The 16,087-nt window shown below is 38.8% G+C and overlaps 2 protein-coding genes across 3 annotated transcripts; both read left to right on the top strand.

Annotated features, from left to right (window-relative positions):
• The first annotated feature begins 1,415 nt into the window (after positions 1-1,415).
• jam3a (junctional adhesion molecule 3a) lies at positions 1,416-9,359 on the top strand. Its single transcript, XM_034548710.1, has 9 exons — positions 1,416-1,525; positions 6,564-6,635; positions 6,715-6,828; positions 7,033-7,185; positions 7,783-7,985; positions 8,512-8,611; positions 8,921-9,050; positions 9,136-9,187; positions 9,298-9,359. The coding sequence occupies exons 1-9, from the start codon at positions 1,477-1,479 to the stop codon at positions 9,331-9,333; spliced, it is 909 nt and encodes a 302-aa protein (XP_034404601.1). The 5' UTR covers positions 1,416-1,476; the 3' UTR covers positions 9,334-9,359.
• Positions 9,360-11,284: 1,925 nt separating this feature from the next.
• Positions 11,285-15,647, top strand: vps26b (VPS26, retromer complex component B). 2 transcript variants are annotated; one of them, XM_034547961.1, is made up of 7 exons: positions 11,285-11,980; positions 12,410-12,566; positions 12,732-12,896; positions 13,543-13,718; positions 13,816-13,958; positions 14,568-14,722; positions 15,342-15,647. In XM_034547961.1, the coding sequence occupies exons 1-6, from the start codon at positions 11,758-11,760 to the stop codon at positions 14,703-14,705; spliced, it is 1,002 nt and encodes a 333-aa protein (XP_034403852.1). In that variant the 5' UTR covers positions 11,285-11,757; the 3' UTR covers positions 14,706-14,722; positions 15,342-15,647. The 2 variants fall into 2 exon arrangements, with proteins under 2 accessions (XP_034403852.1, XP_034403851.1); XM_034547960.1 differs by lacking the exon at positions 15,342-15,647 and having other exon boundaries at positions 11,292-11,980; positions 14,568-15,317.
• The last annotated feature ends 440 nt before the right edge of the window (positions 15,648-16,087 follow it).

Genomic DNA, 16,087 nt, shown 5'->3' with positions numbered 1-16,087 from the left:
CACTTATTACAAGTTGTTCCAGTATCTTAAGTAATTATGCACCCTGTTATTGCTGCAAACTAAGCCATAGTCTGATGTTTAGTCAGTGTGTTGGTCTCAAGTGTTAAATCAAGTATACACAACGCTGGCATATTAATCAGTTGTACTTTTAAGATCTCATTCTCATCCCACATAGCCAGATAGCATATTCACCATCTGTTTCTTCCCCACCAGAAGGTGGGAAGTAAGCTGTGATGATTTATTTGGAGTCCAAAAGCTTTTATTCAGAATTCCAGTAAGATATTACTTCTTTCCAGTTGTTTTACTAACGACCACCATCAAATAAACAAGCTCCAATTGAAACTTCAATGAGTGGCATACTATAGAAGCCACAAGCTACGGAGACCAACTGCGGCTGCAAATATGCCAGAGATAACATTATTTTATAACATCTACGAGGGAAACAGGTACAGTGCTTCCGTTAGTTTGGACTAACGCTCCCCTACCAAATACAACAAGCTATAGTCCATCTAGCATTGTTCAGGCTCAGCACCCATTTAAGGGCAGCCTAACCCAGAAGTAAAGAAGTTTCACCTTGTCAACCGATCGTCAAAGTATGAGTGTTAAATTTGTTCCTATGTCTTAAAGAATGTTCACATTTCTAAAGAGACGTGTATATAAATTGTATTTGCTTGATTGATCTAGAAAAATTTATCAACGTACTAGTTAATGTATTTAAACAACATACAGTGAAATAATCAAGGCCTTTAAAACTAGATTGTAAGAAAGGCCCCTTACCAAGATGGGATCTCAAGAGCAGATAATTAATCCCAGTGTTTTCTTATGGCTTTAATATTGTGTAGGCTATTAACAAATAAACGTGCCATTAATTTAATTATCACAACCTGCAAGGTGAGCCTGGAGCCTTTGGAGTCACAGGGCAGTTGTTAGCCAAACCCAGTTGTAATCCAGCCTTGGATAAAGTTTGTTTTTTATTCTTTACAAATTAGGACATACACTAATTTGAATATTGTCATAATTGTATTCCAATTTCTAATAAGACATACAGTCTGCAGTTATAAATCCGTTAAAAAAATCATATACAAACAATATAATTAAAACAGTTTACATATATACAACTTGTGATGCTCTTTTCAGACCAATGTATGTTAAAAAAAGATATATAATGTCCCCCTACATTTACCTACTTTGTGCTATTTCAGGTCTTAAATTCCTTCTAATTTTCTTTTAATATTTATATTTAATGGGCATTGTTGGAGGGAGGCTTTTTTAAAATATATCTTGGAAAAGAGGAGTACATATTTGACCCCGCCTACTGCCTGTCAGGCAGCGTTGAGGGCGTCTCTGTCGTCCATCGCTTGTAGCTATGGAAACTCGTCGATGGCAACATCCACCAGTCTGCTCTGCCCCCCATCCTCATACCTCGCAGAGGTGCTGAGTGTGTGCAACTGGGACCGATAAACGAGACGCTGCAAGATGGCGATTGCGCGACTCGTGGCTTGTTTTGTTCTGTCCACCAGTTTCGGTAAGTTGTTCTGCATTTCCGTCAATGCTGTTATGGAAACGTCGCGCGGCTTTAACGAGGTGCGGCGACCGTACAGCCTGAAATCACAGCTGTACCGGAGCTGCCAATGCTAACTGTGGACGGCAGACGTTAGCTTGACAGAAACAGGTTGGGAAATGTCACGGGAGCTTTATCGTCACGCCGTATGCATTTGCACGCTAGTATTTGGGAGTTTTTTTGTTGTCGTTATTGTCAATGTAATATGTCTCCCTTTTAACGGTAACGTCACGTTGAGAGAATGAAACCTGAAAGACACGGTAGTTTCAAGAGCGTCATTCACCGTTTAATGTATACCGTCCGCTACCGGGAGCCGTTCACAACAAGCACAGTGCTCGGGTGAAGTGTCGCTCCACGTCGTCACGGAGGAGAAACTAAGTCACGACGTCAGTTCGTGTGTTTATTTGTCTCTGGCGGGTAATTATGAGGACATTTCTAAATGTCAAAAAAACACACACACAAAAAACAACAAAGCAAAACGTTACTTTGGGTGAAAGAAAAAAAGCAACCACGTGGTAACGTGACGGGACCTGTCGTGTCAGCTATGAGACAAAAGGGCACCAGCAATCCCAGGGCCCAGCTCACATAACATGCATCTACTGTACTGTGTGTGCATTGAGCATGCAGCACATAGACTGTGAGTAAACAGCCACATAACTGACCCACAGATTGAGTTCATACGAGTTGAATCTGTCTCACCAACTGAATCCCATCCAAGAGTGTGTGAACTGACCTTTAGTGATCACTGACGATGATGATGATGAGTGGGGTGCTATTAGTGTGTTGAAAGCGAAGAGCCAGACACGGTGTGTTGGAGATGACAGGCCTCATCGTCATCCCTGCCCAACAACAACAACTGGAGCTTTGGAGCTGATCAATGCAGCTGATGCCGGGTGATGTGTTGTATTCTTTCCCTCCCGGGTGTGTGCACTTGGCGTGATATCACTCTGCTGTTGGATGAACATTGGCAGTGGAGTGAGTTATTTCCAAATGGCAGATTATATTAGTAAGTGTTGCACTTTTGACCCAGTTCCTCTGTGAATGTGAACCAAATGACTTAAGAGACTGATGAAGCAACGTTTCATTTATCATGTTGGAGACAGTGTGTTTTGGTCCTGAAACTCTTTAATTGGGTAAATGTAGCTCACGACCACCAGCAGGAGAAATTATTAAATTTTTTTTAGAATAATGTTTATAGTCTGAAATGCTTCCCTCTAGTTTTAGTCTGCCTTTGGGTTTAGATAATGAATAATAATCTGTTTTAGTATTGTTTAATTCATGCTTCGTATAACTTGCACATTTATATTTAAATATTCTAGTTTGAAAAAATTAAACTTTTTGCATGAAGATCATCATGTTATTCCACACTGACAGTATCATATACTTCCTCATCTGGTTCCTGCTCTTAATCAAAGCTATATAATGTTACATAGGGCTGTAATAAACAATTATGTTCATGATAGATAGATTAATATTTCTGTAGAATGCTTTATAACACGATAAATCGTTCTGCAGAATGTAGAATGATTAATTTATCGAGGTAATGTATTCAGATTGCTTGTTTTATTTGTGATCAGTTCACAGTCATAAGAGAAATGCAGCAACCCTTTTAAAATTGAGAAGCTGGAATCAGAGATAAAACAGTTAATCGTTTATTAAAATACTTGCTGAGTCGACGGAGCTCTTGATCGCACATTTGTCTTAAAGTCAGCTTGGTCAGACATATTTAGTGTCTTGGAAAATGTTGATATGTCTTTGTTTATTTACTCTAGGATCCTGCAGTGGAGGGCTTGTTTCCTCACCAGTGTCATGTTGGTCATTCGATGGCTTTAGAAAACTGAATACAGTTCTCGTGCCCTATTCTTACATTTCCTCAAGTGTGACAACATGATTGTTTCATACTGATCCACTGGAGTGATTAGTTCTACACATTCACTTTAGTATGCTGTGAATCCCAGTGGTCCGTGGTCCATACACCCCTTCATGTTGCTGCTAACTCTGCCTTCAGTATATTTGCAGCGACTGCACTGGAATGTTTGGGAAAACAGCTTTTTATAGATTCACTGGTTTGACATTTATTGTGTTTGTTTCGGGGGGGGGGTTATTTCATTTTATATTTAGTGCGTAAAAGGATTGCGGAATCTGGCCATTTAGGAGCACATTTCTCTCAGAACAGACTATAGACCTGCTTTGTCTATGCATTACAAAAACACAGGGATTAAGAATGAGCCTGTGTTGGCTTTCCAGCCAGCTCTGAGATTAATTTTGAAATTCAAAAATATGGTCTCCTTTTCAACCTATATTGTGTCACTAGGGGACCAACCATTGTTGTGTGAATGCTTTTATTCTAAGCTCGTATTAGTAATTAGCTACACATTGTCATGTTAATTGTCTGTGGTTACACTTTCCCACGGCCTACTTAAAAAAAAAGTATAATGTCAAAATGTGCCTGGTTTGTGCAGTTGGTACACTATATATATATATATATATATATATATATATATATATATATATATATATATATATATATATATATATATATTTATTATTGTGTCTTCACTAAAGTGGTCATGCACTACTCTCAGTATGAGTTATTGCTGTGAATAATAAGGACTGAAACAGTTTCTTGTTTTGGTAATGTTTTGTCAAAGAGAAAGGGGGGGAGGATGACATATAACAAAGGTCACCCCCAAAGAGTATTTATCTGAGTTCCAGAGTGCTTCAGCAAAACTTAATTATTAATGACAGTTTCCTGTAAACTTAGAAAAACACATTGTACACTGCTATGTTGAAATCCATGAAATGACATGGTAGCGTGATACTAGCCGATTCTATCAGATGTCTTTATGTGAAAGCTGTAGTGAAAGCTTCCGCCTCTATTGTAGAGAGACAACTCTTCACCCTGTCTCACATATGCCAAGGGAGCGCTTGTTGGACGAGCTCTCCTTGTGTCTCATGGGATGTCCAGTCACAGCTGGGCTATAAATAGCTTCTTGATGTACAGGGTGGGAAAGTCAGCAACAGAGACGGAAGCTGAGACCTGGAAGTCAGATCTCATCAGTGTCTGCAGCTGTGCTTATGCCTTGGCAGGACCCACATTTCCGTCAGTTTCAGGCTGAGCGTTGGCTATATGTTAGCGAATTAAATGTCGTAACGAGGCTGCTTTGAATAAACAGACGGTTAGTCAGAGTGCACGGGGTCTCTGGCAAACAGGAGGGGTTGTCTTGCAGTATTCAAGGCCCGCTCAGATAATTATTGTTATCTAATTTCAGACTTCATTTGAAAGCCCTCACACGGAGCGATAATGCCTTCATTACTCAGCATGGGTGCTGTGAGTCGCATGTGCACCCAGCAATTATTGCATTGGAAAGTGGCACAGGCACAATGGGTTGAGTGTAGGGTGCCAGTGGATGGTGGAAACTTGCTTATTTATCCTCAGCATTTTTAATCAGACACATTGTGGAATTCTGTTTACATTTGACATTGTCATTTTATAATTTTCTTAATTTGTTGTTGCACACCCTCGCTCTTTGCTCACTTATTTTCCACTTAAATTGGCAATCTGCTGGCCCAAGTTTGACAAAACTTGTGCATTATGCCCCTTGCCATTACAGTCTGACATTTTCAAAATAACACTGATTGCTTTAAGGAGTGCACTCAAGCAAGGAACTTAAAATAAGTATATCTCATGTGTTGTTTGTGCCGGGGGGAAATAAGACGGATCATTAAATATGCTTTGAATTTAAACACATTCCCACCGTCAAGTTATTTTTGTGCTTTTGATTTGTTTTGTTCAGGGATTGTGATACATTATTTATCCTATAAACCTCAGTGTTAATCAGTGTCACAATTTAGCGAAGAAGCTCTCTCACTTAACTTGAAAAAAATTATGTAATGTTTTAGGCTTTCTGCTCTAATGAGTGCCACATCATTGACCAATTCCAGTGATTTTTCAGAGGGACATTGTCACCCAAAAACTAGTGAGATCCAGTGAACCAGCAATGCAGATGTTCATATTCTAACATAAGATTTGTTTTTTATAGAAGTGCATGTCCAATTTGCGTCTGAGAGTTTCTATTTCTACTTCTATTGGCGGTTTTCCTTTTTACTTCTCATTATATGAGTGTTTGTGGTTAAACAAATTGATACCCTTGTGCAGTATATCAAGTTATGCTAAGATACAAAAACACATAAACCCCAAATGAAATGTTCATAAATAATTTGAAACCCCTTACTTGTACTGTATAAAATTCTCGAGATTTGACTTGTTTCGGGAGCGTTTAGTTATGAGCCTCGGTCTTCATTAATTGAAACAAATGCTCAGTTGGACTGGGGTCAGGGGATTTATTTTGGCCTTAAAAAACTCTGTGATTGCCGTGCCTTGTATGCTTATGAATATTGTCTTGCTGCATTGTCCTCAAACTGGAGGGACTATGCAGAAAAGTCCTCCCACATTGGCTCTCCAGGGTGTGTCAAACAAAAAGCTAAAAAGCTGAAAGTCAGCACTTTAACTTCAGTCACTTTAACTTTTCATTTAAAATGCAGCGCACAAGAGGCTGAAACAATAGACACATTTGTATTGCAGCAATTTCACATTTAAAACTTGCTCTCCCGTTCAGTGTTTCATCACCAGACGAATTATTATACAATTAACCATTACATAGGACCCAAATAAAATAATGTCAGAATATTTATTCTCAGGACTCAGTTCTTTTCTAAAGCCTATATAGTGTGCAGCACACACATTCATTAAAAATGCATGTGAAAACACGTTTTGGCCCCAGGTGTTAATCCTCTTAAAAAAGAAATGTGAAGTGATTAATAAGAAATGTTGACTCTAAATCAGATCCCAAGGCTGTCTGAGAGGTTCTATATTTATCACTTTAATCCACTGTTTATTAGGAAACATGCCCAGTTGATAATGTCTACTAATGAAAATGCTTGTGTTTGGTGTGCCATCAGGGTTACTCAGCATTTAGTGTCTTGCTTCTTTTTTTCGAAGGTCACATCCCATCATCACACGGGGTAATCCTCCGAACCACAGACAAGATTGTGTGGGCAAATGAATTTGAGCGTAAGTTGCTGGAAAATCACTCTAACCTATTTAGCTAAAGTAGCTTTTCTTTTCCTAATGCATTCTGTTTCCCCCACAGCCATCGAACTGACCTGTTTAATAGAGTCCATCTCCACAAACAACCCGAGGATTGAATGGAAAAAGATTAAGAACGGTATCCCCAGTTATGTGTACTTTCAAAACAGGATAGCAGGTAAACCGCTTGCACACTCTTCCTTTTTTAAAACCCCACCAACCAGTAGGACCATATCAAAGCAATGTCTCAGGACTCAAAGCTCAGTGAAATGAATGCTACCTTGAAAGAACTTGGCGTCGCATTCTGTTCTCCTGGACTGTGAAGTCATGCTGTGTGTGTGAATGAGCAATTGTAAAGTGATGTGTGTTCCTCTCTTGAAAGGGGACTTGGAGCACAGAGCTCAGCTCAGAGAGCCAGCCAATATCATGATCTTCAACACCACTCGGTCTGACACCGCAGAGTACCGCTGCGAGGTGGCCGCCATCGATGACCAAAGGGACTTTGACGAGATTCTTATTAGTCTTGCAGTAAGAGGTACGCTGAGCTGGCACCATATTGGTCCGTGGTTGAAGACTTCAGCACATCTACATTTGCATTCTTGAGGATGATGAAAAGTATATATTTAGTTTATATTCAAGAATGATCAATTCATTTTACATTTTAATAAAAGGGATGGTTTGACAGATTTTTCATTCTTGCCAAGACATGGATGAGAAAATCAACACCAATCTTACACCTGGGCCTTAAATATGAAACTACAGTCAACTGTCGATTAGCTTAGCATAGTATAAAGGCTGGAAGCAGGTGAAAACAGCAAGCCCGACTATAAGGCCACGCGTTGAAGGCCTAAGTACAACCTAAGTACATTCCTGAATTGTTGTGTCCATGCAGTAACTTAAAGTCTCTCAGGTGAGGACAACCATTGCCTACAGAGATCTACTTAAGATGAAGGGAGGCCCAACATTTGCTGTCTTTGCATCCGACTTTTTAAATAGTTTCTATTATATATATTTTTGGTTATATATTACTGGTGTTTTTCTATTTTAGTTCATGTTTTCTCTTTTGTCAATTCTTTGTTTGTGTGTGTGTGTGTGTGTGTGTGTGTGTGTGTGTGTGTGTGTGTGTGCGCAGTGAAACCTGTTGTACCACGGTGCAGCGTGCCAGAGGCGGTCACAGTCGGAACGTCAACCGAGCTGCGATGTCTTGAGAACGAGGGCTTCCCTGCTCCTCAGTACCGCTGGTTCCACAACAGCGAGGAGCTTCCTCAGGACCCCAAAAACAGCCCAAAGTTGGTCAACTCTTCATATAGCATCAACCCTGACACGGGTGGCTTGGTAAGAAAGACATAGACTGTGATATGTATATTATACTTCTATTTATTTTCACGTCCTGCAAAAAAACTAGCACTAAAGAAATGGCAAAACATTTTATTTACTATTGATGTTACTATTTTATTAGAAATAAACTTAGCAGAATCTGCCTCAGTCGAATGTAGTTGATGTTATGTTCCGTTGCATGGGACAAGTACAGTTTATCTACAGTAATGTAAATGGGATTTAATAAATCCATGCGCATAAAGATAGCCACAGAGGGGGCTAAACCAAAAACCAGCATATGAAAGAAGGATAATGTTACATTCAAAGCCAAGGTGATGTGTTTATGGTGTTCTTCAAAGACATAATAACAACCACGTCACTAAACACATTTCCATATCATAAAATGTCACAACACATTTCAAGACAATCGGTCTTTAGGAAATGTCAAAAGAATGTATCCACAGCCAAGCATCCTTTATCATTTTGTTGACCACGCAGCTGTCTGTCAGCTGTCACTGAAACATCTCTAAAAATGTCTACTCAGAAATTCCGAAGAGTGAGGAAGGAGGACGCAGGGGAGTACTACTGCCAGGCAAAGAATGATGCCGGACATGCACAGTGTCCTTCACAAATGATGGAAGTCTGTGAGTGTCTGAACGTCTGAGTCACTATTTACTATCCAAGATATAAGAGTGTTATGTCAAGCTGTCTTACTCGTGTTGTGTAACGGGGTGTTTGTGTCGTAATGGCATAACGCTTTCGAGGTATCAGAAGGAAATGTTTGATATGTTTACTCGAAGGCTGGCTGATCAGCGGAACCATTAATCAAGTGATGATTTCCGCCCCAAGTTAAATACATATAATGAAGATACACAAGTACACAGATCATAGTACTTGATATGTCTCCGGCCACCTCCCTCCGTGAAGATAATCCTCTCTGTGTCCTGTTGCAGATGATGTCGACATCCTTGGGATTTTCCTCAAGTCGTTTGGTGGAGTGGCGCTTTTCTTCTGTTTGGCTGCTTCCATTTGTCATTCCTTTAAACGTGGATGCTTCTACAAAAAAGGCCACAATGAAAATAAGTGAGTACAATCTCTGAAGAACGGCAGAGGCAACATTTTGTAGGATTTTGTATTTTATTATGTATCTTTTATTCCTTTATTCCAGCTACAATTGGCCAGCACAGAATGAGAGCGTTGAATATGCCGATGCAGATGAGGTAAACAAAATCTGCAGAGCGGCACAGTGTTTGCTGCATGTCTGTGAACAAATTAAACTATTTGAAGGATCAGTTGTGCATACTAATTTCATAATCCTCGTTTTTCACAGGGCCATTTTCGCCACAAGTCCTCGTTCATCATTTGACAGCGGAGGACAAGACGAAACCAAGACTAAAGCAAAAAACTGTTAACGGTTAAACTGCTACAATGATTCTCCAGATGGTAAAGTTTGAGGTGTAACATGGCACATAATTATCTGATGCACATCAAAATCAAATCAACAAACTTGCCAAAGTGTTTCATGTTTTTCATAGCGTGATAGCTTTTTTTATTTTCTTCTCTGTTAGTATTGATTTCCATTTGAAACATTTTTTACTCCATATTTTGTTCATTTTAACTAATTTGCAATGTTGTTATTATACAATAAAACCATTTCAAAGCTGTGGAATTTGATATTTGGCCCCCAGTGTTAATGCAAAAGATGCTGGAAGCTATTTTTTGGACAAATCTTCTTTTATAATTCTTAAACTTTTTACTGAGTACACTGAAATTGTTTGACGAAGCAAATTTACATTATATTTGTTCATAAGATAAACAAGTTCTTATTTTGTTTCATGTGGGGATAAGTTGGACGTTATTTTGTATATACTATAGTTATACAGGCAATAAGCAGCAGACTGTATAAGACTGATGAGCTCAGATTCATAAGGCACAATTGATCAGCCTTTCTTATATTCACAGATAATAGCGAGTCTATACGAGTAAAGAGTAACTTGTGAGTTTGAACAACATATATCCCACTATGCTGCAAAGTCAATATGTACTATGAAGGTGGTGAAGTATGATTTTTAGAGTGCTGTTTCTGTGTATAAGTGACCTTCTATGCTTTACTAATTATTTTGTGAGTATTGGACATGTTGTCCAGTTTTGACTCAGTATTTGATGTACATAAATACATACATCTCTGATCTTTTCATTTGCATATATTGCACTCCATACCTTATTGTAAATACTGCAATAAAACTTGTTTGTCAGAAATAAATTTACAGTATTTACTGTTCAGTGTGTATCTGCAGTGTTGAGCCTGTCATTTCAAACATTAGTGTCAATGATTTGTGTACCAACTCAGGAACTGTTGTAAAATGTCCACTGTTTATTTGATATTAATGCTATATGTTCACGTTATTTTGTTACTATTAAATACGTTTGAACTGTAAATGTTGTAGTCATGTGTAAAGACAGATTGATTTTGAGAAAGCACGAGAAACATATCCAGCATTTCAAAACTTATTTTGATAGTCTACTGCAAAAACAGTTAGTCGCTAGATATGACACATTTTAAACACATTTATTCACACAGTAGTTGCAGCTTAAAACATTTTTTTAATCTTCCTCTGTGGGGAATGAAGTATTCAGATACTTTTCTCAAGAAAAAGTAGCAATACCACAATAGGAAAATACTCTACTTTGTATATTAGTATTATACTATACGTGTATACATTACAGATATAGTTATCCTATTTTTTTGTCTGATGTACTGTGAAGTGTGGAAGAAAAGTAGAATAGCAAAAGTATAAGAAAAAGGTCATACTCAAAAAGAAAGGTTCTGAAGTGCAATTTGTAAGTACTTTCTATTGATGCTTATTTATACTTATACATTCTAGAGAGAACTAGTACTAGTATACAGGTTGAAATCAGCTTAACTTCAACCAACTACAACAAAAGCTGCTTAAAAACATCAGGAAATATAATCCAATATTGTAATATTAGAATGATAGGGGACATTCTACTGTATAAAGAGTACTTCTACGTTTGATACTTTAAGTACTTTTGAATGTTAATATTAGTTTGCCTGTATTATGACTGTTACCCGTAATGGAATAATGTTTTTGTTGTGGTGCAGCTACTTCCACTTGACTAAATGACTTTACTATAAATATAGCCTATTTGGTACTTATTCCCCACTGCCATTATTTGGTTAGAAGCATAGACAAAGCACGTACAAGCTCTCACTGGTTTGGTAACAGACTGCAGTTTGGAACATGTGTTTGAAACTTCAGTTTAAAAGACTTCTGGGTTTTATTTTGAAAAACGCCACCCGGAAGTAGTCAACCCGATGCAGGTGGCGTACATCCTGGTGATTTGACAACATACACCGTCTTTTCTTCCAGAAAACAAACATGTAATTTACATGCACACAGCGAGCGTTGAGACGGTTACGGAGCGTGCTAGTGTGTCCGCGGTGTGACGTTAGACTGTGACGTAAGGCCGTCAGAGGAAGGAACGGCTCATTTGCTGATGGACGTATTATTGTGCGTTTTCCTTGTGCCGTCGTGTTGCTGTTTTGCTTCGTCGGTGTGGACATGTAGCTAATGGGGAGTTGTCTAACATATCGAAACTCCACTTTGTCTTCGTGTATTCGTGTATTTCTCGCTCCTAACGGGAAGTGAGGTCGCTCAACCTGCAGGCCTTACTTACTGTGTGTTTTACTTTGAAACATTAGCAGGTTTTTTTAGAGGCGTGGTAATTAGTTTGCTAACAAGTCAGCCACGATAAGAGTTGACACAAGATGAGTTTCTTTAGTTTTGGACAAAGCGCAGACATTGATGTGGTCCTGAATGACGCTGAGACGAGGAAGAAGGCTGAACACAAGACCGAAGATGGAAAGAAAGATAAATACTTTCTGTTCTATGACGGCGAGACTGTCAGTGGAAAGGTGAACGTCACACTGAAGAACCCTGGGAAGAGGCTGGAGCACCAGGGGATCAAAATTGAATTTGTTGGCCAAATAGGTAGGTTAAAAAATAAATATGATGTCCACAATTGAGATATTGTTTCATGTGTTTATCATTGAACACAACATATTTACATGATCACATGTAAATATGTCTGGCCTCTTATTACACCCATTGTATTTTTCATATAGATAAAATCAACATTATATTAGGGACTGTACACAAATGATTGGTGTGGGGCGTGAACATTATATTTCAGAGCAATAGAAGCACATAACCCGTGATTCTTTCTTTGTGCACCTTCAGTTATTAATGACTAAATGAATTGAACCAGTCCAATTGGGTTATATTACTTTTAAATATTGTGCTATTTGCTTTAAGACTGTGCCCATCGTCAGGATGCAAATTTGCTATTACGGGTTAAAAATTAGCAAGCAGGATGGACAACTCTTATTTTGCTTTTGCTTCAAATTTCTTTTCCTCTAGAGCTGTATTACGACAGAGGAAACCACCATGAGTTTGTTTCCCTGGTGAAAGATCTTGCGAGGCCGGGTGAAATAACTCAGTCGCAGACCTTCGACTTTGAGTTCACTCATGTTGAAAAACCCTACGAGTCGTACACGGGCCAGAACGTCAAGCTAAGGTTAGTCAGTGTGCAGGGAAAAGAGGGACTTTGAGTGTCACTCTTTAGCCATTTAAACTGAGCATTTTGACGCTCAATGTTGCCCACAGTTACCTTGAATGATGTATGTTATAGCTTCGATGGGATGATGTGGAAACAGAACTTCATTCTCTCTTTTTATTGCAGATATTTTCTTCGGGCCACGGTGGTCAGACGACTCAATGACATCAGTAAAGAGGTGGACATCGTGGTCCACACATTGAGCACTTACCCTGAACTCAACTCCTCCATTAAAATGGAAGTTGGAATCGAGGATTGTCTCCACATTGAGTTTGAGTACAACAAATCCAAGTAAGACGTGTATGGCGGCAACAAACCATTATTCTTTCATTAATAATTAACATTTCTTTGTCAAGGATTCAACTTTTTAATCTATATAATGTTAGATATTAGTAAAAATAAATGTCCACCACAATGTCACAGAGCTAATGATTATAATTATATAAAACAGAGAAAAGCAACAAAAAATCACTTTTGAGAACCTGGTAGAAGAGAACACATTTTTACTTGATACATTAGTTTACTAATTAATTGACTTTCAAAATTGCTGTCAGGTAATTTTCTCTTGATTTGAACAATTGATGAACCAACTGGACATGGCAACATTATCATTTTATCTGCCCGAGTTGTTGAAGTAAACAAACAAGTAATTATTGTTATGGGACTTTTCCTAACTGAAGGAAATCCATAAATCTAAGGTTTTATATGGGTCACAAATTCAGCTTCAAAAAATGAAGTACCATATCCAGCCAGGAAATCATAATAAATACATCATCTCTGCGTTGGTGTATTCGGGTGAGGGTGTCAAGCACATACTGCAGAGAGACTCTGACAGCATCAGTCATGGAGTTTAGAGCTTCAATTAACAATTACCTCCATAATGTACATATTATTTAATTAACAAATTCTGCTCGTGTCTTCATTCGTCCTCTGACAGGTACCATCTGAAAGATGTTATTGTGGGAAAAATCTATTTCCTGCTGGTGAGGATTAAAATTAAACACATGGAGATTGACATCATCAAACGTGAGACGACGGGCACCGGCCCAAGTGTATACCACGAAAACGACACAATCGCCAAGTACGAGATCATGGATGGGGCCCCGGTCAGAGGTAACCAACACATACTCGTAGTCATTTTAATCACGAAACATCTCCCAACTCAAGATTTACTGAATAATGACCTGACACAATGTACTCTATATTTCAGGAGAGTCCATTCCCATCCGGTTATTTCTGGCTGGTTATGATCTGACTCCCACCATGCGAGACATCAACAAGAAGTTCTCTGTGCGCTACTACCTGAACCTGGTTCTGATCGACGAGGAGGAGAGACGCTACTTCAAACAGCAGGTAGGCTGCTGCAGAAAGCAGGAGACTAGGCCAGGGATAACAACACTGGCTGGGAAGTTAAGGATTCCTGAGGAAGAGAAACATCAGGTGCAGGAAAACTGTTGGGCAAATGCTTTGTGTATCCAAATTCTGTACTTCAGCGCATACTTATTGTACGCAGCTTTGAGTTTTGGACCGTAAAGCATTAAAATACAATTCTGAGCAACAGAAATATGCTTGATGAGAATAATAGGCATTGTGTGTGTGTGTGTGTGTGTGTTCTTCTGTTGGCAGTGATTCATATAAGGTAGCTAAAAGTTGTGATTTAAAAGAGAACTCTGTATTATATGTGCAGTTCATTTATATACATTTGCAAGCAACATGTGTAAACCTTTACATAATCTCTTCCATCGGCAAAGGAAAGCATTTTGTTGCTGATTTACAAGCGTTACAAACATGATTTTATTATTTTTATTTTTTTAAGTCACCGCTGACAAGAGCAACAGCAGAATTACTGACACGGTATTGAGCCTTCGTGGATGAGGCGTCAAAAGACCACAACATCAATACATAAGAAAAATAAAGCACACAATGTCTCTAAAAAAAAACTTCGGTCCCTTCCTTGTACAGGAAATCACCCTGTGGAGGAAAGGGGACGTGGTGAGGAAGAGCATGTCTCATCAGGCGGCCATCGCCTCCCAGAGGTTCGAGGGCTCGGCTGCTTCACAGAGCGCGCTGGAACAGGCTGCGAAGGAGGAGAGCGGATAGAGATCTCCTCTCCCAAGGTACCCGTCAACTGTACGACGTCTGGTGACGCAGCTGTTTTTATTTGTAGCTGAATGGAGGAAGAAGGGAGACCGACATACAGTGATGCATACAGTATGTGAACAATGCAGCCGTTTGCATGAGGCATTCGAAGTGGCTTCAGGCTGCTCGTCTTGTACTTCCTCATAAATGCAATTTTCTTTTCTGTTTGGGAATCAAACTAATCATTCATAATGTCCACTGCATTAAAACCTTTCATGTGTGATATTCTTGAATTATTAGGCCTTCTGTTGGTTACTTTAATGTTTAGTTTTTTTTTAGGATAAATTAATTTCTGATCTCTTAATTAATGCAACTCAACTGTCATGGATTTTCAGAAATGTACCGCTGACATTCCACCTTTTTTAATGAATACATTCCTAACATTGTTGTAAGGTCAAGACATCTGAGATAACTCTGCACTGCTTTATCTTGCTGAACACATTTTCTCTTTGTTTGTGTGTATGTGTGCAAAAAGAATAATGATAAATGCGGAAACTTCCCATATTGAGGGCTTAGGTATTATTGCACACATTTGTTTTGTTTTGATCTGTAAATAAGACCAGCTAAAACCTTTTCTCCTGTTCATTGACTCTACAGTACACGGTGCCACAAGATGACCTTTCATGTTCATATGCTTTGCCTTGGCATTCCAGTGGTGTTAGGAAAGGGTGTTTGTATTCAGGTCTGATATGAAGTCCACTGTATCCTCTTTATTAGAGACTTTAAAGTTGTGCCTAAGTGTATCAAGCAAATGAAATCCTCATGCCTCTAACATGATTTTAGTCTTAACCAGAGAAAGAGTTACAGTAGAAATATCTTTTGCAAATTGCAAATTAATTATTCCTTGTCCCTGAAAGTCAAATAAATTGATGCTAAATGAAAGAAGAAAAAAAGAACTCCGACTTGATTGTTTGACAGCAAAGAGTGAATGTGTTTTTGATGAACAGTAACAGACTGGTTGGACAAATGGACAATAATAAAGCCTCATCATACCAACACAGCTACATACGGCATGCGGCTGAGAGCAATTTAACAGCTCATGGAGAGTCGGTGTTTCTTCAGATCTTTCAAATATGTGTGCATCATTGAGAGCTTCGAAGAGGCCAAGTGATTGATGTTGCAGAGCGATTTAGGAACCAAACTATTCATCAATTTGTCTTGGTAAAACATCTGTAGCTATTTGACCGCACCGATTCCCCCCACAACTGCTTCACAATGGAAGAATACCTGTTTGACCAGAAAGTGTGTCAAGAAAAGGGTTTCAAAGGAAATCAATAAATCACAACCTGTGGGCGTTCGTTCAGGTACTGTGTTCTTAGCATATTCACTCCAGCTAAGTTTCA

The sequence above is a fragment of the Cyclopterus lumpus genome, chromosome 13, assembly GCF_009769545.1.
Source record: "Cyclopterus lumpus isolate fCycLum1 chromosome 13, fCycLum1.pri, whole genome shotgun sequence".
Taxonomy (NCBI): Eukaryota; Metazoa; Chordata; class Actinopteri; order Perciformes; family Cyclopteridae; genus Cyclopterus; species Cyclopterus lumpus.
The sequence above is the reverse complement of the archived record's forward strand: the minus strand, read 5'-3'. Positions and strand labels throughout refer to the sequence as shown.